A 21,802-nucleotide genomic window follows, 5' to 3' on the forward strand; every position below is an offset into this window, starting at 1 on the left:
TGAGCCTGTGCTCTAGAGCCTGGGAGCTGCAACTGTTGAGCCCACCTGCAGCAGCTGCTGAAGCCCATGCGTGTCCTCGAGCCTGCGCTCAGCAATAAGAGAGGGCACTGCAATGAGGAGCCCGCACACTGCAACTAGGGAGCTGCTCCCACTCATTGCAACTAGCGGAAAAACTCGAGCAGCAATGAGGACCTAACACAGCCAATAAGTAAATGAAAGTATTAAAGCAAAAAGCCAAACCACCCCCCCCCCCACCACCACCTTTTGTATGATTCTGTGTATATGAAATCGCCAGAATAGGCAAATCTATAGAAACAGATAGTTACACTGTTCTTTTGCCAGGAGTGGGTGGAGGTGGAATTGGAGGGGAGTAACTGCTGATGAGTGAGGTTTCTTTTGGGGGCAACAGAAATATTCTAAAATCGACTAGGGTGATGGTCCCACAACTCTGTGAGTTATGTTTCAGACCGTGGAAGAGTGTCCTTTAAATCACTATATTGTATGGTATGTGAATTATATCTCATCAAAGCTATTACAGAAGACAAGACACAAAAGCTCGGTCAGCTGCTATTCTTGTTTTATTTAAAGCTGAGGTTGATTGCTGTTTTATTCCTTAATAATAGAAATTATTTGTGGCTTATACCATGTTTTTTTTTTCACATTTCATTTATTTATTTTTGGCTACTCTGGGTCTTTTTTGTCTCATGGGCTTTTCTCTAGTTGTGGCCAGCGGGGCCCAGTCTCTAGTTTTGGTGTGTGGACTTCTCTTGCTGCGGAGCACGGGCTCTGGAGCACTCGGGCTTCAGTAGTTGCAGCAAGTGGGCTCAGTAGTTGAGGCTCCCGGACCGTAGAGCGCAGGCTCAGTAGTTGTGGTGCACGGGCTTGGTTGGCCCACAGCGTCTGGGGTCTTAGTTCCCTGACCAGGGATCGAACCCGTGTGCCCTGCATTGGCTCTGCCACTGAGCCACCTGTTTTCTTTATCCTCCCTCTTTCCTTCTTTATCTTTCTCTCTCTCTCTCCCCTACTTTCCTTCAGATGAGTACCTACGTCCCCTTAGTCTATGTGGGTCCTGTGGACATGACCCAGCCCTTCACCTGTATGGACCTGTGAGCAACACCCAGCCCGTGGAGTCTTCCAGCCCCTAGCCACAGGGCCGAGTTCAGGCCTGCATACACAGTCAGAGTCAACCCTGAGACTTTTATTAGAACCATGGGGAAAGAGATCTGGCCTTCCGCAGGGGTTGCTGAGCTTTGACTGCACATAGACCTGAAGGCCAGTGGCCCCCTCAGGGCAGAGCTGCCTGAAATAACCCCCATCACCCCTCCAGGAAGGCAGAACCAGCAGATGGAGACCAGCCTTGTCCTGACCACACATGAGCCCCTGGATCTAGCCATGCCTGAAGTTACAGCCATTCCTGGACTTCTCAGTTTGGTCAGCCCAGCATCTCCCACTTCCCTTTTTTTTTTAAAGCCAGTAGGTGTTGAGTTTTCTGTCTCAAGAAATCAGTCTAGGTGTGGCTTCTGCACACGTGGGCCCTCCAGGCTTACATGATTCAGAGGTCTGCTTTCCACAACAATCCCGGTGCTGTGAGGGGGAACTGATCCTTCCGCCCATCTCTTGTGTCAGAGTGGGCCAGGAGGACCGCTTCCACAGAGGAAACAGGCTGCTGCTGGAACGTCCTGTGGCCCAGCACACCGAGTCCTTTGTGAGGCCCCGGATGGTATCTGGGTCCGCCCTGCGGCCTGTTGTGCCTGCACAGGTCAGCCTGCACGCATTCCTCGGTTGCAGGCCAGCGTGTGTGTGTGTGTGTGTGTGTGTGTGTGTGTGTGTCTGTGTCTGTGTGTGTGTGTGTGTCTGTGTGTCTGTGTGTGTGTGTGCGTGTGTGCAGCTGGGCATGGATGTGTCCTGGAGTATGGCCTGCATTCATGGCCTGTCGTCCCTTTTCTTCTCTCTCTCCTTGTTGGTTATAACTTTTAAACCATTGGAGTCACACTCACTCAAGATTTTCGGTGTGACAAGGGGGAAGGGTGCCCATGTCCACTCAGCTGCCATGTCGCCAGAGTGAGAAACGTCTGATATTCTTTCTGTTCTGTCTCCCTGGTTCCTGGGAAACACAATTGTTTTGAGACCTGGGCCTTATCCTTCTCATTTTGCTTCTGAGGCTTTGAGGAGCCAATGGACTTTCCATTAGAGGGTTTTATCTCCAAAGCAGGTAGAAGGGCCCAAATCCCCAGCTACTTTGGGCTGCAAATATTCCCGCCTCAGACTCAGGTCCTCATGGTTCTTTGTCATTTAAGGGAGTTGGGGAAGGTGAGGAGCCTTGATTCTAAGAGAAGTTGAGTTCACACAAGGCCCCAGAAGATGATGCTTAAGGGTGACCTACGTTTATTGTTGTTTAGTCCCTAAAGTCGTGTCTGACTCTTTTGCGACCCCATGGCCAGTAGCCCCAGCCAGACTCTGCTGTCCATGGGATTTCCCAGGCAAGAATACTGGAGGCAAGAATTGTATTGTTCAGTTGCTAAGTCATTTCTGACTCTTTGCAACTCCATGGATTGTAGCATGTCAGGCTTCCCTGTCCTTCCCTGTCTCCTGGAGTTTGTTCAAATTCATGTCCACTGAGTCAGTGATGCTATCTAACCATCTCATCCTCTGCCACCCCCTTCGCCTATTGCCTGCAATCTTTCCCAGCATCAGGATCTTTTTCAATGAGTTGGCTCTTCACATCAGGTGGACAAAGTATTGAAGCTTCAGCATCAGGCCTTCCTATAAATATTCAGGATTTCCTTTAGGATTGACTAGTTTGATCTTCTTTCAAGAATATTGGAGTGCCTTTTCGTTCTCTAGGGGATCTTCCCCGACCCAGGGATCGAACCCACGTCTTCTGCATCATCAGGCAGAGTCTTTACCACTGAGCCACCAGAGAAGCTGAGTTATGTTTGAGACAGAGACAAAGCAGGAGGCTTGCAGGACTCCATGACACTTTTAGCTGATGTTGACCGGTTGGCAGCTGTACTCTGGTGGGAAATTAGAGTGTGCTTCCAAGTCTTGGTGTGAGGGTGTTTGTTTAGGTGGTCATTCATTCATTCAGTGAACATTGACTAAGCCAGACACTGTGCTAGCCACAGGGTCTCCTGGTTTCCCCGAAGTCTTCTCTGGGAGAGTAATGGTAGAGGTGGGACTCTTTGCTCACAGCTCTGTTGTGCCTGCCTGGGTGATTTTCCCAGGGCCTTCCAGTCTGGCAGGCATCCTGGATTCGGTGACTCCACTGGTGGGGACCTCAGGGGCTCGGGGAGTGGACTCAAGCCTGCCGTGAGTCAGTTGCATCCAGATGCAGCATCCTGCTATGTCACTTGCCATACCTCAGAGGCAAATAGCTATGAAATAGAGAAGACTTACATCCTCAGGAGAAGGAAAGAGTCTTGACTCTGGAGAAACTTCATTTTGAAATGAAGTCTTAGAGACATTGGCTGATCCTTCTAGGTTTACAGGCAGTAAAATTCCTAAGATGGATTTCCAGACAGAAGTTTGAGGATTGGGGTTTTCTTGGTCACGAGGCTTCCTCAGGGTTGGGCTGGGAGGTAGTTTCTTCTCGGGCTTCCTGTTCGACTGGAGGTAGTGGAGTGGCAGGGAAAGCTGGTGTCGGTCACATGAATACTTCCCTGTAGTTTAAGGGAACCCCTAGTTTCTCATTCTGGCAGCTCATACAGAAGTCTTTCTTATGTTTCTCCTGATTATTTCACTCTTATTCTGACCATGTGTTCGGTCAACAGGTGTCACTGAGCACCTATGAAGCATATTGTGTTATCCTGTCTTGACAGCATTACTGAGTCTTAGACACAAATCACATCTGCCTTCGAGAATGAGATGAAATCAATCAGCCAGGCCTCTCTTTGCAGTCACCCCTGCTCATCCTTTTCTCTGCCAGACTGTCCTTTGTCTCTTGCAATGCCATCTCCTTCCTGGAAGCATTCCTTGATTGAATCTGCCCCTCTGTCACCATTCAGCAAATACTGCCATATGCCTAGGGGAAGGCAATGGCACCCCACTCCAGTACTCTTGCCTGGAAAATCCCATGGATGGAGGAGCCTGGTAGGCTGCAGTCCATGGTGTTGCTAGAAGTCGGACACAACTGAGCAACTTCACTTTCACTTTTCACTTTCATGCATTGGAGAAGGAAATGGCAACCCACTCCAGTGTTCTTGCCTGGAGAATCCCAGGGATGGAGGAGCCTGGTGGGCTGCCGTCTATAGGGTTGCACAGAGTTGGACTGAAGCGACTTAGGAGCAGCAGCAGCAGCAGCAGCCATGTGCCTGCTGCATGTCAGCCCCTGGACAATGGCTTTGGGGGTCAAGATCAGAGATTTAGAGGAGAATTTAAGTCATGGTTCTTGTCCCAGAGGATCTTCTCATATTGAACATAATCATGGGAGCAATGTTAGCCTTTGGATTGGGAGGTTTCCAGTATGTACCTGCAGTATTGTGTTAGGCTTCCCTGGTGGCTCAGTGCTAAAGAATCTGTTTGCCAATACAGGAGACACAAGTTCAATTCCTAATCCGGGAAAATCCCACATGCCACAGAATGTCTCAACCCGTGTACCACAACTACTGAGCCTGTGTTCTGGAGCCCAGGGGTGTAGCCCCCGCTCAATGAAGCTAGAGAAAAGCCTGTGTAGCAGTGAAGATGCAGCACAGCCAGAAGTAAAATAAGTGAATAAATTTTAGAAAAGTATTGTATTATTGAGGGCTTCCCTTGTGGCTCAGATGGTTAAGAATCCACCTGCAATGCAGGAGACTTGGGTTCGATCCCTGGGTCGGGAAGATCCCCTAGAAAGGCTACCCACTCCAGTATTCTGGCCTGGAGGATTCCATGGACTGTATAGTCCATGGGGTGCAAAGAGTCAGCCATGACTGAGCGACTTTAACTTCACTTCACTTCATTGTATTATTGGGACTTCCCTGGGGTCCAGTGGTTAAGATTATGTGCTGCTAATGCAGTGGGTGTGGGTTTGATCCCTGGTCAGGGAACTAAGATGCCACATGCCGTGCGGCACTGCTGAAAGATTTTTTTAAAGGTATTGTGTTATTATGCTATGTCTATTATTCATCTGGTTTTCCAGTGGTGAAGAATTCACCTGCCAATGCAGGAGGCACAGGCTTGATCCCTGGGTCAGGAAGATGCCCTGGAGAAGGAAATGACACCCCACTCCAGTATTCTCACCTGGGAAATCTCATGGACAGAGGAGCCTGGCAGGCTCCAGTCCATGCGGTCACAAGGAGTCGGACATGACTGAGTGACTGAGCACACATGCATATTATTCATTTATTAAACGTATCGCTCATTTACTCTTCAACTGTGTATCTAGTCCTAGAAATTGGAACCCTTGTGCACTGTTGGTGGGTTTGTAAGATGGTGCAGTCTCTGTGGAAAACAGCGTGGCAGTTCTTAAAAAATTAAAACTAGAATTACTGTATGACCCAGCAGATCCACCTCTGGGTGTATATATATATATCCAAAAGAATTGAGGTCCCAAAGAGATGCTTGAACATCCATATTCACGGCAGCCTACTCACCCTTATTCAGCCATCAATAGCTGAATGGATAAACAAAATGTCATATGTACATATAATGGAATATTATCGAACCTTAAAAAGGAAGAAAATTCTGATACATGCTGTGACATGGATGAATCTTGAGGACGTCATGCTAAGTGAAATAAACCAGTCTCAAAAAGACAAATGCTGTATGGTTCCACTCACGTGAGGTATCTACAGTAGTCAGATTCATAGAAATAGAAAGTAGAATGGTGGTTGCCCAGGGCTGGAGGGAGGGGGTATGCGGAGTTATTGATAAATCGTGTAGTTTCATTTTTATAGAATGAGATAGTTCTGGAGATCTGCTGTTATAGCAATGTGAATATACTTAACACTGCTGAACTATGTACTTGAAGATGGCTAAAGTGGTAAATTCTATGTCATGTGTTTTTTTTTAACCACATAAAATAATAATAAAAAAAAATGTATCTAGTCTTTTTTCCCTTTCTTGTATGTGCAGTTGTGTCGAACTCTTTGTGATCCTATGGACTATAGCCCTCCAGCCTTCTCTGCCCATGGGATTTCCCAGGCAAGAATACTGGAGTTGATTGCCTTTTCCACCTCCAGGAGATCTTCCTGACCCAGGGATTGAACCCACGTCTCCTGCATTATGCTAGCTGTTGTTATTATTTTTTCAGTTATTATTTAACCTGTCAAAGCTGTTGTCTCCTTTCAAAGATGGGGCTCATATCGCAGCTGGGCTTCTCACTGCGGGAAACTGGTGAAGTGTGAGCACAAGCGAAGGTGGAAGAGTGCCTGGTGCCCACGCAAGCCCTTCATGGTGCCCTGTGGGCACTGGGCAGTTGGGGCTTCCTGCAGGGGGATGAATACCTTTCCACGCAAAGTCCTTTCCATCCCAATTCCCTTTTCCTTGGGCAGGACGGAGCCCAGGCCTTGGTCGTGGCCCCCCTGACTGTCCCCTGCAGCAGGATGACCAGCTGCAGGAGCCACGTCTATGGCACTGGCCTTGCTGAGAAGCCAGCAAGTCGGGACCCTGGGCTGCTGACGTCCTTCTACTTGTGGGTTGTCACTGGAGGGGAGTTTATCCATCATACATCTGCTGACATCTTTGTGTGATGGCCACATCTGAAGAGTATTAGTTCTCTGGCACTTGTCCAGTTGCTCAGTCATGTCTGACTCTTTGTGACCCCATGGACTGCAGCATGCCGGGCTTCCATGTCCTTCAGCATCTCCCGAAGTTTGCTCAAACTCACGTCCATCAAGTCAGAATTGCCATCCAACCATCTCATCCTCTGTCGTCCCCTTCTCGTCCTGCCTTCAGTCTTTCCCAGTGTCCAGCTTTTTCTACTGAGAGCACATTCTCTGGCAGGAGGTCCCAGTGCTGCTTGCCGTAGGATGCACTTGGACATTCATGGACTTGTGGGCACCCTCGCAGTGTGAAGGGCACCATCAATGTCTTCTCCCATCCACATTTACCAGAAGAAGACACAGTCTCACTGAAGTGAAGCTCATGGCCTGGGGTCGCACAGCAGTTAGCGGGGAGAATCAGTGCTGCAATGGAAGCTTTCCTACTCCAAAGACTGTCCTCTTTCCAGCGCTTGGGAAATTCCCCCAGCACAGGGCTGCCTGCTGCTCCTTCTCCTACGCAGCGAGCCTGGGGGGCAGCCACACAGATGGCTCTGCGCTCAGTGTGCTTGCTGATGGTAAACACGCAATTGTTTGCAGGGACCTGCATCATACTGTTAAAACAGTTGGTAGCACAACAGACCCTAGGCACCCGCAGACTTCACACACCGCGCTTGCAGTTCTTCCCAGGGGACCCCAGGAAATGTGTAAATTTTGAGGTGGCACAGACTGAGTTGGACCTGCTTCTGCGTTGTGTGGGGAGCAGGCACTGTGGTGAATGAGGCCTTCTGCACACAGTTCTGAAGCTTACTTGGTGGTTCTCTTCTCAGCTCCCTGAGCTTGTTTCCCTGGCATTCACGTATGTTAAGGTTCACACAGTTCTCAGGATGCAACATTTTAAGATTCTGAGAAGTTACTATTCACCTGCAGTGCATAGGGTCCTATGGCACCCAGCACTTTTTCTCATTGCCCAGGAGGTAGTTTGGTTAAGGTCTGATTCTCTTAACCACGGGCTCTAAGCAGAGCCTGGGTCTATTTTGCTGTGTGTGTGTGCGCGTGTGTGTGTGTGTGTGTGCACGCGCGTGCTCAGTTGCTCAGTCATGCCCAACTCTTTTGCAACCCCATGGACTTTATAGCCCACTAGGCTCCTCTGTCCATGGACTTTTCCAGGCAAGAATACTGGAGTGGGTTGGCATTTCCTCCTTCAGGAGATCGTCCTGACTTAGGGATCGTACCCTCATCTCTTTTGTCTCCTGCATTGGTAGGTGGATTCTTTACCACTGTGCCACCTTTGCTGACCATTATTACATCCTTGGCACTTAGCTTAACAAACATTTTTTCAGTAATTGAATGGAGGGATTTTCCAACAGGTGACTGTCATTTACAGGAAGCTCTTGCCAATGGGACATGGCATGCAGTAGGCACTTGCTCATTGTTTGTGAGGCAGGTCCTACATTTTGTTCACACCCAGATTAGGTCACTTGTGAGAGTTTATTCTGTCCTCTGTATCCCTGTCCCCCGGCACCCACTTGACTGCGGTCTCAGACTACCCAACCTGGCCTCCTGACTGTGGCCTAGTGTGCAGCCCACCCAGAAACATGGTCTAAGACATGAACACAGTCATCATGAGTTTATAATCCAGCCAGACAGCGTACTCAGTAGATTTCCCTGTGCTATACCTTCGGTTCTTAGTTATCCGTCTTATTTATAGTCTTGTGTATATGTCCATCCCAATCTCTCAGTTTACCCCTCCCTACCCTGTTAAGCCCTGGTAACCATAAGTTTGTTTTCTACATCTGTGATTCTGTTTCTGTTTTGTGGATAAGTTCATTTTACCCTTTTGGTTTTTTTAGATTCCGCTACAAGTGATATCATATGATAGTTGCCTTGCTCTGTCTGACTGACTTCTCTCAGTATGACAGTCTCTAGGTCCATCCATGTTCTGCAGATAGCAGTCTTTCTTTCTTTTTTATGGCTGAGTAATATTCCATTGTATATATGTACCACATCTTCTTTATCCATTCCTCTGTGGATGGACATTTAGGCTGCTTCCATGTCCTGGCTGTTGTAAACAGTGCTGCTTTGAACATTGGGGTGCACGTATCTTTTTGAACTATGGTTTTCCCCAGGTATATGCCCAGGAGTGGGAGTGCTGGTTCAGACAGTAGCTCTATTTTTAGTTTTTTAAGGAACCTCCTCAGTGTTCTCCATAGTGACTGTACCAATTTGCATGCCCACCAACAGTGTAGGAGGGTTCCCTTTTCTGGAGAAAGCTGCTTGAAGGAGAAGGCATTTTGAGTGGGGATAGACAAGCTAGGCTTCCAGTAGATAAGAGGAAGATTGGTAGAAATATGTACTCAGGCTATTTCCTTTCTGTTCCTGGTTTTCTAACTATGATTTCTACAAAACAGGAAAGAGTCTCATCAGTAAATAGGAAAAGTGTTTGCTGGATGTTATGGGAACAAAGAAAACTGTCCAAACTGTAGTCAGCTGCAGGCGACTCCAGTTCACAACATCCTCCGTAAAAGGATATGAATCTCCTCATCGGTGAAGTCACTTCTGTTGAATAAAACTCAACACCTATTTGGAGATTGGCAGTAAAGAAGGGCTGAGGTGCCCAATGACTTATGTCCCTGTTTCTGCCTGGCGTGCAGTAATCGCTGTCTGGAATGACATACTGTGGGACACAAAATAGAATTTCAATGGAAAAAGCAGAAATGTGGGTGGATAAAAATTAAGATGCTTGATGGTAATGAATTCTGGTTCACTCTGGCAGGTACTTGCTCTAAATCTTTCTTCACTGGTGGCAGGGGGAAATGAGAGGTTATGGAGAAGAGCAAGGGGGTTGATAACACACATTCATTCACTTCTCTGGTGCGTATGTATCGAGCATCTACTTACGGATGCTGTGTGTTCCCAGCCTGTGTCCTTGAGCGCACCCTGGAAGGTCTTGCAGACAGTGCCTGTTCCATGGAACGGCTTCCATCTCTCTCTGAGGCCATTCCCTGGCTGTACTAGGCCAGGGAGGCATGGAGTTTATGCATAAATATCTCAGCTTCCTTACCCCTGGGAGGCAATTTTGAGGTGTGTTCTCATCTCTCATGGGGTCCCCAGTGGACTTGGGCTCCAGGTGCGGAAGTAGTAAGCGCCTGACCTCATGTAAAGTTCCCTAACCTGTGAGTTTCAGATTCTTGTAGGATGGTTGTGTGAATTAAACAAGATGATACTATTACTACCGCTACCACCAGTTACTGTTTGGCTTGGTGCTTGAACTTCAATTATCCCAGTTTTAAAGATGAAGAAACTGAAGTATGAAAGAATAAATAACAGAGGCACAATCTGAGTTCTAATCCAGATGCGCTTGTTCTAAGGGGCCAACTTTTAGTTATAAACCAAACTGTTAGAGTACAAGGTCTAGCAAGGAAATTGCCATTATTATTATTACTAGCAAGTGCCCAGCATATAGTTGGTGCTCCATTTATTTGTGGAGTTAAAAAAAAAAAGAATGTCAGTAAAAAAAGAAAAGAAAAAAAAGTGAGCACCAGTCTTTGAATGGAGTCAGAATTCTGGATCAAAAAGTATTTGTGATTAGATGAAAAATAAAAGAGGGGGTAGGGATTCTCCAGCAGGTCAGGGATTAGGACTCAGTGCTTTCCCTGCCATGGCCCAAGTTCAGTCCCTGGTTATGGAACTAAGATCTTGCAAGCTCTTCATTGTGGCCAAAAAAAAAAAAAAAAATGAATGAATGTTAGTTCCTTGAGATTATGAATTTTTTTATTTTTGGCTTTGTCTTCCCTGCCAAAGAGTGGTAGGTCCAAAACAAATATTCCTTGAATGAATGAATATGGATTTTTTTTTAAAGTTGCTGATATTTCCCTAGTTATTTGACTTACAAAAACCAGTCCCAGAAAGGAAACAGCCTTAAAAATATTCTTTCTCTCTAGGTGTTGGGATACTGAAATATTTTATTTTCATACCTTATTATTTTTCATGATGGACTTGGATTACTTTATAACTGGAAAGAAATAATCTCTGTTTGAAGAAACAATCAGTCTCAAAGCATAAATGGTTTCAGAGCAGCGTGAGTGTGACACTGACCTATACGTAGATGCTAACCTAATTCGAGTGAGCTCAGAGTCGAGGAAGCAGGATGGGAACTGACTTTGGTGTCAAAGCAGTTTCACACACCATCTCTCTGGGGGTTCATGCCAGTCTAGTGACGTAGGTCAGGCCAGGATGCATGTGAGTGCTAAGGCGCTTCAGTCGTGTCTGACTCTTTGCGACCCTATGGACTGTAGCCCACCAGGCTCCTCTGTCCAGGGCATTCTGCAGGCAAGAATACTGGAGTATGCCGTCCTCCAGGGGATCTTCCTGACCCAGGTATCAAACCCACATCTCTTGTGTCTCCTTCTGCATTGCAGGTGGATTCTTTACTGCTGAACCAGGCTAGGAGAGTGACCTCATTTCACAAACAAGGGACCCGACAGCCAAAGAAGCTCACTGACCAGGACAAGGCTCTGTTTTGGGGCCTAGCTGGCTTGGGACTCAAGGCATTTAAGTTTAATTCCAGTGACCCTTCACTCTGTCCCTGCAGCCCTTTGTGAAGACACATTCAAGAAAGTGGGACAAGGACAGAGGTGGATTGGTGGACCAGCGACTCATGTGACAGTGGTCTCTGAGCATCTTTGAGTTCTTTTAAGGAGAAAAAGTCTGATTAGACTTTGTGAGTCAGACAACAACCTGGGTTGGAATCCCAGTTCTGCCAACACACTGTCCTGGACATACTGTTGCATATCTCTGAGCCTCTGTGTTTCCGTCTGTAAAGCTGGTCTGATGTCTGCCCATCAGGATTGTTGTCAGGGTCAAATTGGCACCAAGCAGGTGTGTTTTCTTCAAGAGGTGGCTTTGCTGATTGTTATCACACCTGTGCTGTCTGTGTGCAAGGCTGTCTTTTTTTTCCAGTCATATTGATATTCACTGGTGTCCATGAATTAGTGTTCCCATGTGTATCAGTCAGGTTTTGCTGAGTAACAAAAACCTCAGAATTGCAGTGACTTGCTTGACAGCCAGTGTTTATTTTCACACTCGTGGGTCTGTGGGTCGGTTGTGATCTGGCTGATCTAGGCTGGGCTTGGCTAGCTCAGGCTGGACTTCAGATGGGGTTCCCTGCAGGGTCAAGACTGAAAGGCAGCAGTTGAAAAGGACTAGTGAAACCACCTCCCCTCGTGGCGCATCGCAGAGGGAAGGGATAGACTTGGGAGCAGTACATTGTCGCTTCCGTCCAAATTCTGTTGTAAATGAGTCATCAGCGGGCCAGTCTAGAATCCAGTGAGAAAGAACAACAAGACACCAACCACCACGGTGGGAAGGACTGCAGAGTCACATGCTGAAGGGCAGGGATGTATAATTCAGATTGAGAGTGAAGAATAGGAGAAATGATCCAGCCTAGACACTGCCTTAATTGTTTGCTTGAGTGGAGCAAGGAAAGCAAAGGAAAGGTAAGACAAGAGGTGGGCTGGGAGAGGCTCTGATCATTTATGCCAGTGCAGGGTCTTGTTTTTCATGTACATATAGCATGTTAAGTTGTGGTCGGGAGGTGAATGTTATGGAAGATCATGCCCTGTGATTCTGGAGGGCAGTATATGTTTATGCTATGCCTGTACCTCACTGCCTTAATTATTCCCACTTTGCCGCTTTGTAGTAGGTTTTATTTAATTCCTTATTTTGGACTGTGCTAGGTCTTTGTTGATGCACATGGACTTTTTCTAGTTTCATAGCGGGGTCCACTCTCTGTTTTGGTGCTTGGGCTTCTCATTGCGGTGGATTCTCTTGTTGCAGAATACAGACTCTTGTGAGCTCAGTAGTTGTGGCTCACGGGTTTATTTGCCCTACAGCATGTGTAATCTTCCTGGACCAGGGATCGAACCCATGTCCCCTGCGTTGGCAGGGGGATTCTTAACCACTGGACCACCAGGGGAGTCCTGTAGGACACTTTGAAATTGGGAAATGTGAGTCCTCCAGATGGTTTTGGCTTTCCTGAGTTTGTTGCTTTTCCATATCAATTTTAGGATAAGACTATCAATTCCCATCTAATTTAAATGTATGACTCAAAGTTCAGGAAGTCAGTCACCATTGGCATCTAGAGTTGAAGAACGTGGTTTGATCATTTATCCAACAAATATTTGTTAATACTGTGCTGGACACCACTGTGTGGTCTGGCGATACAACCAGAAAATCCAAACATTATCTTTGTGTACTCACATGACTTGCTATCAAAGCAGATGTTAATCAGTTCTCATGTGAATAACGTAGAGTTAATAACTGAGATAAATTCTGTGATCTAATCTAGAAGAGTAGGAAGAGTTTGCCTGAGGAAGTAAGATTTAAAGAAGTACAGGAGTTAACTAGACATAGTCAATGAGGAAGCCTTACAGGCAGAGGGAACAGCAGGCACAAAAGACCTGAGGTTGGAGGACTGTGGCAAGTTGTAGGATTTGAAAGAAGGTTGGGTGGTTACAGCAGTGCGCCAGCTGCCTGGGTGGACAAGGTGAGGTCAGGGAGGAGGTGGGTAGAAGTCTGAGTATGTTAAATGATATATATATATTTTTTAAATTATTTTAGGGAGCTCTTTTTGCTTTTATTTATTTTAAAACAATTTTGGCTGTACCATGTCATGTGGGATCTTAGTTTCCCAACCAGGTATAGAACCCATGCTCCCTGCAGTGGAAGTACAGATTCTTAACCACTGGACCACCAGGGGAGTTCTGTCGATTGATTTTTATCTGGAAGCACTGAGAAGCCATTGAAGAATGTTAAGCTGTAGATGAAGAGATGACATGATCAGATTTGTGTTTTAAATTATTTTGAATATCGTGTTAAGTTGCTTCAGTCGTGTCCAACTCTTTGCAAGCCTATGGCCTGTAGCCCACCAGGCTCCTCTGCCCGTGGGATTCTCCAGGCAAGAATAATGGAGTGGGTTGCCATGCCCTCCTCCAGGGGATCTTCCCTACCCAGGGATCAAATCTGCTTCTCCAGAGTCTCCTGCGTTAGCAAGGAGGTTCTTTACCACTAGCGCTCCTGGTATTAGCCAGTTGTATTCGGATCTGGGATTTTTTGCTGTTGTTGTTAAAAAACATTTTAAACATTTATGAGACTATTGGGTGGTATCAAGGAATTATCATCTTTTTAGGTGTGGTAAAGGTATTGCTGTTATATTTTTGTAAAAGACCTTATATAGCAAACATGCTGTAATGTTAATGACTGAAATAAGATGTCTAGAGCTTGCTTCTAAATAACAGTGTGGAGAGCGGAGGGGTTAGAGTGTGGATGGAGTAGGATTGATTATACGTCGATGGTGATTGGGGCTGGGCAGTGGGGATCTCTACTGTTCTGTCTGTATAAAATTCTGCACAGTAAAACATAAAAAGGAAAAGATTGTCCTGGCTTTAGTGTAGGGGATCAGATTTCAGAAGGAGAGATGGTGACGAGGGGAGACCAGTTGTAGGTAGGTGTAGTTGTAGTCGCCCAGGTTGAGAATGATGGAGTCTGGTCCAGGGCTGTGCGGGTGGAGACGGAGAGGCACAGGCCGAGAATATACCTAGGAAGAGACACGTGACTTAGGGCTGGGTTGGATATAGGAGTAATGGAGATGCTGCTTCCAGTGTGTCCCTGGGTTTCTGGCCCCAGATGAAGTTACCACTCTGAACTAGGGATCACTGGAGAAGAATCAAGCAGGTCCTTTGACTTCTCTTGTTTTCACACCCCCCACCTCTGTTTTCTCTCCATTCCAAAAATATTGAAGCTGTTCCCTTATGTAACACTTTTAATCCCAGACTTCCTGTGCTCTGTGCACTCAGCAATTAATTAAGCTTTGGTATGCATGAATTAATTAAAATCCTGTCTCCGGTTCAGAGGGGTTGTCCTGAAATATAGAGATTCGTGTATATATCTACCTTCTTCTTGGGGTTGATTGCCTTGGCTGGGGGAACTTTTCTACTTCCCCATGGGCACACAGCTGTGGCTGTCTGTCTGTCTGTCTGCTGTACCTGTCAGCACAATTTAATTTCATGTTTCGGAGCCCAGGTCTGGAGATGTTAATGACTTGTAAATTGCTCTCCAACGTAGAGCTAGAAATAGAATGCAAGAAGGATTCCAGAGCACTTGCGCACATTTACTGATGGAGATGTCAGCCCCAAAGTGGATTTCTGAAACAGTGGTTTCCCAGCTGTCTTCCTTCCCATTCCTGGATGGCCACTGTGGAGTGGGAATATTCCTAACAAGGGTGCTGGCCTCCAGATGAAATCACGTGTTGGTCTGAGACAGTGTCTTCTGTCTAAGCCCTGCTGTATGACTCTTGTCTCCTTTTTTCTCGTCCCCCCCATCCAGGTAATTTTCTGATGTGACGGCTGAGACATGAGATCTTCAGCCTCCAGGCTCTCCAGTTTTTCATCAAGAGATTCGCTATGGAATCGGTGAGTGGTCCAAAGAGCCCAGCCTGGGAAATGTGGAGGGATGCTTTTGGGAGGTTGAAATGCAGAATTTGACCAGACTCAAGCCCTGGAAGCTGCAAGAGACACCACGAGCGTGGATGTTAGTGGCGACCAGATCTTTGGCATTTGTAGAACTGCAGGCTTTTTGATGTGTCTCCTGTGTGCAGTGGGAAAGGTGGTGTGGCACCTGAATGAAGTCAGGAATGATAACAGAACAGCACTGTCAACAGTAATAAGTGCTGGTGTAGCCGAGTGGCTCTTTAAAGATACTATTTCATTCAGTCCACCTGATAATCCTACCAGGAAGGGTTTACCACATTCATTTCACAGAGAGATAACTTGCCTGACTGGATTTTTCTTTTTTAATTGGAGTATAATTGCTTTACAATGTTGTGTTAGTTTCTGTTGTACAACGAAGTGAATCACTTCTATGTATACGTGTATCCCCTCCCTCTCGGCACTCCCTCCAACCCTGCTAGGTCATCGCGGAGCACTGAGCTGAGCTCTCGGTGCCGTGCAGAGGTCCCACTAGCTCTCTGTTTTGCATATGGTAACGCATATCTGCCAGTGCTGCTCTCAGTTTGTCCCCCGCTCCTCGCCCCGCCTCCGACCCCCCACTCCCTCCTTTCCGTGTCCACATGTCTCTTCTCTACCCCTGCCTCTCTATTCCTGTCCCGGAAATAAGTCCATTTTTCTAGATTCCACATATATGTGTTAATATATGATATTTTTCCTCTTTCTGATTGACTTTACTCTGTATGACAGACTCTAGGTCCATTGACATCTCAGCTGATGACTCAATTTCGTTCCTTTTTATGGCCGAGGCTCAGAGGTTAAAGCGTCTGCCTGGAATGCGGGAGACCTGGGTCGGGAAGATCCCCTGGAGAAGGAAAATGGCACCCCACTCCAGTATTCTTGCCTAGAGAATCTCATGGAGGGAGGAGCCTGGTGGGCTACAGTCCATGGGGTTGCAAAGAGTCGGACACGACTGAGCGACTTCACTTTCTTTCTTTCTTTCTTTCTAATGACTCATTGGAAAAGACTCTGATGCTGGGAGGGATTGGGGGCAGGAGGAGAAGGGGACGACAGAGGATGAGATGGCTGGATGGCATCACCGACTCGATGGACCTGAGTTTGAGTGAGCTCTGGGAGTTGGTGATGGACAGGGAGGCCTGGCGTGCTGCAGTTCATGGGGTCTCAAAGAGTCGGACATGACTGAGCGACTGAACTGAACTGAATATTCCATTGTGTATATATACCATATCCTTTCTGGTTGGATTTGAAACCAATTTTCCTGATTCCAAGTCTCTTGTCTTTTTCCTCTTGCAGTGTGCCTCTTGTAGAGGTATGATTTGCCCTGTTTTGCAGCTGGGTCTACTGGGACCTGGCATAGAGGCACATGGTAGAATCTTAAGGCGTCTGACTTCAGTGGGTGGAGGTTTGTGTTGGTGGATGATAAAAAAAATTGGACTAGACAGTCTGTGAAGAGCCATGAAGAATAAGCAGAGAAAACTGAAAGAGTCCAAGAATCTTTAGGTTGCCAGGGTGGATCAACATGGGGTCCACCTGCTATGATTGGCGTATCCCAGAAATCAGCCTAGTGGTGGAAAGACTATGGGTGCTGGACGGGTGGTTGAGTCCTTGCTCTGCCCCCATCTTGCTGTGATCTTAGGCAAGTAACGAACTTTCTCTGTTCTTTTTTCTTATCTATGAAATCTGGGTAATAATATGTATGTTTCGGGTTTTTGTAAGATTAGGAAAAAAGGTCTACAAGAAAGTATCTCATATAACGTAAGGGCATAGAGCATTGTAATTATTCCAGTTTTTAAGATGGAAGTCATATTTAAGGATAATTAGACAAGAGTGCCCTGAGTGTGGAGGAGAAGTTAGAGGCTGGAGGCAGGGAGGCCAACTTAAGAGGCTTTCATGTGACCCAGACATGAAGTAATGGGGACTGCTGTTACCATCTTCTAGGATAAATGAGACTTTGCCTGCTGATTTTCATAGTTTGACTATTATAGAATGATGTTTTATTCTGTTTTGTTTTATAAATCAAGAATCCAACACGAAAGTGACATTAGTTTTGTAGGTATCTGTTTAGGTGATTTAATTACCAAATCAAACCTGAGTCTGCTCACCCAACACACGGCAAAGTTAATCTGTTGACACCAGGTTGTGGCGAAGGGAAGTCCAGCTTTTATTGCAGGGCACCAAGCAAGGAGAATGGGCTTGAGATCTGAACTCGTGAGGGAGAGGGTCATGGGGTGTGTGATCAGTTTGTGCGTGGTTCTCTGATTGGCTGCTGGTGAGGTAACAGGGTGGTGTTTTGGGAATCTCATCTATCAACCTTTTGCTTCCAGCCCCAGTCTGGGGTACACATGTTAGTGGTCAGCATGCAGTTAACGTCTTCCACCTGGTGAGGGTTTCAGTATCTGCAAAACAACTCAAAGGTGTGGCTCAGGATGTTACCTGTAGCCCTTGAGGAGGAACTAAAGATCTTGACTTTGTCTTATGGCTAGATTATTATTATTTTGTCTTACTTCACTGCTTTCTTTGTGCATATTCCCATTTTCCTGATTAAATTTGCTCTTTGAATCTTGGGGAAGGCCTTGGAGGCTAAAGCCTTTATAGAAACAAGTGGTAGGGAACATGGTTGTGTGTGTGTGTGTGTGTGTGTGTGTGTGTGTGTGTGTGTGTCTGTCCCTGGGAACATCCTGCAGAGTCTTCTTCAGTTTCAGTATTAATTATAATTGTTATAAGAGTGCGTTATTTAAGATTAGGTTTTGTTATGAATGACGTAAAATCTAAAAGAACATTGGCTTAAATAGAAAATAGAAGTATATTTATTTCTTACCTAAAAGCTCAGTTACAGGGCTGCTACAGCAACCTGTGAAAGGCCCAGACTTTTCCTTTCTTGTTTTTCTGCCACCACTGGGGGGCCTCCATTCCCCCCAAGGTCACCTCATGGCCCATTTTGACTGCTTCTGTGCCAGCCATAACATCTACCAACAGGAAGAAGGGAAGGAGAAAGGCAGGCCTTTTTTTTTTTTTTTTTAATCACAAATAATGCTTTTTAATTATTTAGCTTCTTAGAGTACTCACATAACAGAAACTGACAAACCCATGTTGGTGTTTAGTCTCTAAGTCATGTCTTGCGACCCCATGGATTGCAGCCTGCCAGACTCCTCTGTCCATGGGATTTCCCAGGTAAGAATACTGAAGTGGGCAGGCAGGCCTCTTCTTTTAAGGATGCTTCTGGGTATCACACTTACTGCTTCTACTTATATTCTGTTGGCCAGAATTTAGTCCTTCAGCTATACTTAACTGAAAGGAAGGCTGGGAAATGTGATCTTTCTTCTGCAAGACTACCTGCTTACCAAAATTGAAGATTATTATGAGACCAAAGGAAGAGAACAGATATTAGAGGACAGATCTTTCTTTGCTATGCAAGTATTTATTAAAAAGAGTGCTATTGAGAAGATAGACTCTGTGGCCAGACTGCTGGTATTAAAATCCTGGATTTAGGACATTCTCTGAGACCTTGGGAAAGCTCCTTAACTGCTGTGCTTTTATCTGTATTTATCTTCTGTGCCTCTAAGTTCAGTTTCTTTATCTGTAAAATCGTATTTTATCTGTGTTTATAAGGATTGCTTTGAGCAGTAGATGAGTTAAGGTACAGCACTTGGACCAGTATCTAGAACATCATGTGTTGTACGAGTGTTGGCTGTTACTATTACTGCTGCTTCTACTCTTAATAATACTACCTCTGTTACCACTATTACTATGTCTGTTGTTACCATTGCTGCTGCTTCTATTCTTGCAACTACGGCTTCTCCTATCACATCTGCTGTCACTGGTCCTGTTACTACTACTATTACTACTATTAAAACAGTGACTGTTGCTGCCAAGTATTGCACATACATATATGAAATGTTATACTCATGGCATGGTAAGTATTACTCACATTCCCAGTGTGAAGATAAGAGTCAGGGAGGATAATACCATGGCAGATGCATGCATCTTGCAGGATAGGGTTCACCTTTGAGGGGGTAGGTGAAGAGTGAGTGACCTGTAGGGAGCATGAGGCAGCTTCTGAGATTCTGCGAGTGCTCTGGGTGCTGATTACATGGGTGTCAAAATTCTTCGACTGGTACTTTTATGACATAGACCATTTTATGCATTTGTTGTATATTTCAATCAACATCTCATGGAGCAGATAAGTGATAGACCGTGAGTGAAGCAATACCCCACCTGATTCCAAACCACCGCTCTTTTTTAACAATAACGTAAAGCTCAACACCGTTACTTCTTTTCATTTATTTGTTTGTTGGCTCCTTCATATAACATATATAGATTCTTATTACTTAGGTGCCAGGAACTGTGCTCAGTGTAAGCAGCAGTATAACTCAGCCCTGTGCTCATGGGGCTTTCTGTCTAGAGGAAAAGGAAAGATGAACATTACACAGATTGGAACTTCCCTGGTGGTCCGGTAGCTAAGACTCCGTGCTCCCAGTGCAGGGGCCCAGGTTCCATCCCTAGTCCGGGAGCTAGATCCTGCGTGCCACAGCTAAGCACTGGCGCAGCCTAAATAAATAAATATTTTAAAAAAATCATTCAGATGGACAGCCACTGGCTTAGGCTCAGCGTGGGATGCCTTGGGGCCACAGGAAGGTCACATAAACTAATCCAACCACACAGTCCTGTGTCTGATAAAATAACAGTGATCTCCATCTCAACTGACTGCTTTGAAAGGGTGGAAAGTCCCCATGTCCATGCTTAAGCTGACCAAGTCGGGGCTACATCAAAACACATGAAGCAGTTCTTTGCCTTTCCTGCTAACTGGCTCTGAGAAGGGGTCAGCCTTTCTTTTCCTTGTTTGTCACTGTGACAGTCGTTGACCTACACATGGCGTCTCATGGAGCAGACAAGTGCTGGAGCTCTGGAGTTCAGTATACAGAGGGAAAATGCCCAGGAGCAGAGATTCTCTGTGGGCTTCCCCAGTGACTCAGTGGTAAAAAAAAAATCTACCTGCAGTGCAGGAGCTGTAGGTTCGATCTCTGGGTCGGAAAAATCCCCTATAGGAGGGCACGGCTACCAACTCCAGTATTCTTACCTGGAGAATCCCGTGGACAGAGGAGTCTGGTGGCCTACAGCCCACAGGGTCACAAAGATGATTCATTCAGAGATGACTGAAGCGACTTAGCATGCACACATGCAGAGTTTCTCTATATGTACTGGGACATGAGTCCAAGGGCCTCTTATATATTATGAATATTCATATAGAATAAAAAATAAATGAAGTGAAACTTCCCTGGGGATCCAGTGACTAAGACTGCGCACTTCCAATACAGGGGGTCTGGGGTCCATCCCTGGTCAGGAAACTACATCCTACTGGCTGCAGCTGAGACCCAGTGTACCCAAATACATAAATAATTTTAAAAAAATAAATGAAGGAATGAATGAATAAAATCATGCTCCACATCTGAGCAGTTGTCATCCCTGGGAAAAGTCAAGTCCAGAGGAATAAAGAACAAGACGTTCCTGTTTTTCACCCCAAATAGCACCAGGAGGGCGGAGTAGCAAATGACCATGTAATTGAATTCTGAGCCGGCAGTGGGAATCACTTGGCCTTATTTTCAGGACTTTTCTCCACGTGTAGAAATGAACTGACCTAACGTTAGACCCTTCCAAGCCAAGCCCAGGAGAAACCTCTGTGTCTCTCCCTCCCCGCCTTTGCCTTTGCAGAGGTCGAGGCAGACACCCTGTCCTCCTCAGGCCGCGGGCTGTCAGCCGGAATTGAATTTCCCTGAGCCCAGCTGATGTCCCTTTTTGGCCGCAGGGCAGGGGTCAGGCTGAATCCAGCACAGAGACGGGAAATGTGTCCTCAGAGCTGAACGCAGAAGCGCTGACCTCTCAACTCAGAGGTGCATTTCTGACATTGTTGGAAGGGTTGGGAAGCCTTATGATTTCTGGATGTGAAAGAAAAGGAAGCGCGTTTCAGAAAAACAATGTTCAAGTTCATGTGAGAGACAAAGCAATGTGTTTTAGAATAACAATATTCAAGTGTTTAGAAAAAATATATTCAAGGAGGGGGAGGTGAATTATATTCAGAGGACTGTGAAAGCCCTTTCTATATAATTGAAGCTGTTTAAAATCCAACTGCTTATTTCACGACCTTGGCCATTCCTCAGTTAGATGCATGCAGGAAGGAAATTCCTACCTGGACCCAGAGTTGGGAAATTATGATCCTGGTCTGCTTTCCTTTGCTCCCATCGTTCTCTTCATTTTTTTTCTTTCCTTCCCTCCAAAATTTATTAAGGATCTGCTGTGTTCCACACTCTATGCCGAGTCCTGGGGAAATAGAGTAGGACTCATTGCTGAGCCTTCCTGGGCTTATCATTTATTTATTTAAAGACACTTATTCATTCTTCAAACATTTATTGAGTACCTCATTTGCTTTGATGTGTTCGTAGAGATAAAAGACTTAGTTCCTCCTCCTTCTGAGTTTATACTTTATTAATTTTTTCTCTTGCTCCCTCAACAAACACTTTCTGAGTACCTTCTACTAGCTGGGGACGGTTTCCATGTTTGGGGTTCCAAGATGAACAAAGTATAGCTTTTTTAAAAAAAAGATTC

At 45.9% G+C, this 21,802-nt stretch overlaps 1 protein-coding gene across 3 annotated transcripts in view; it reads left to right on the forward strand.

Annotated features, from left to right (window-relative positions):
• Positions 1 to 21,802, forward strand: part of ASAP1 (ArfGAP with SH3 domain, ankyrin repeat and PH domain 1) — a 339,744-nt gene that overhangs the window by 16,562 nt on the left and 301,380 nt on the right. For 2 of the 3 annotated variants that reach the window (XM_019973810.2, XM_019973812.2), the window contains exon 2: positions 15,063 to 15,148. In XM_019973810.2, the coding sequence (XP_019829369.2) occupies positions 15,090 to 15,148 (59 nt within the window). In that variant the 5' untranslated portion in view covers positions 15,063 to 15,089. Of the gene's footprint in view, positions 1 to 15,062; positions 15,149 to 21,802 lie in introns of those variants that run through there. The other variant, XM_070802437.1, reaches the window with a different exon arrangement.

This window comes from Bos indicus, chromosome 14 (genome assembly GCF_029378745.1).
Source record: "Bos indicus isolate NIAB-ARS_2022 breed Sahiwal x Tharparkar chromosome 14, NIAB-ARS_B.indTharparkar_mat_pri_1.0, whole genome shotgun sequence".
Taxonomy (NCBI): domain Eukaryota; kingdom Metazoa; phylum Chordata; class Mammalia; order Artiodactyla; family Bovidae; genus Bos; species Bos indicus.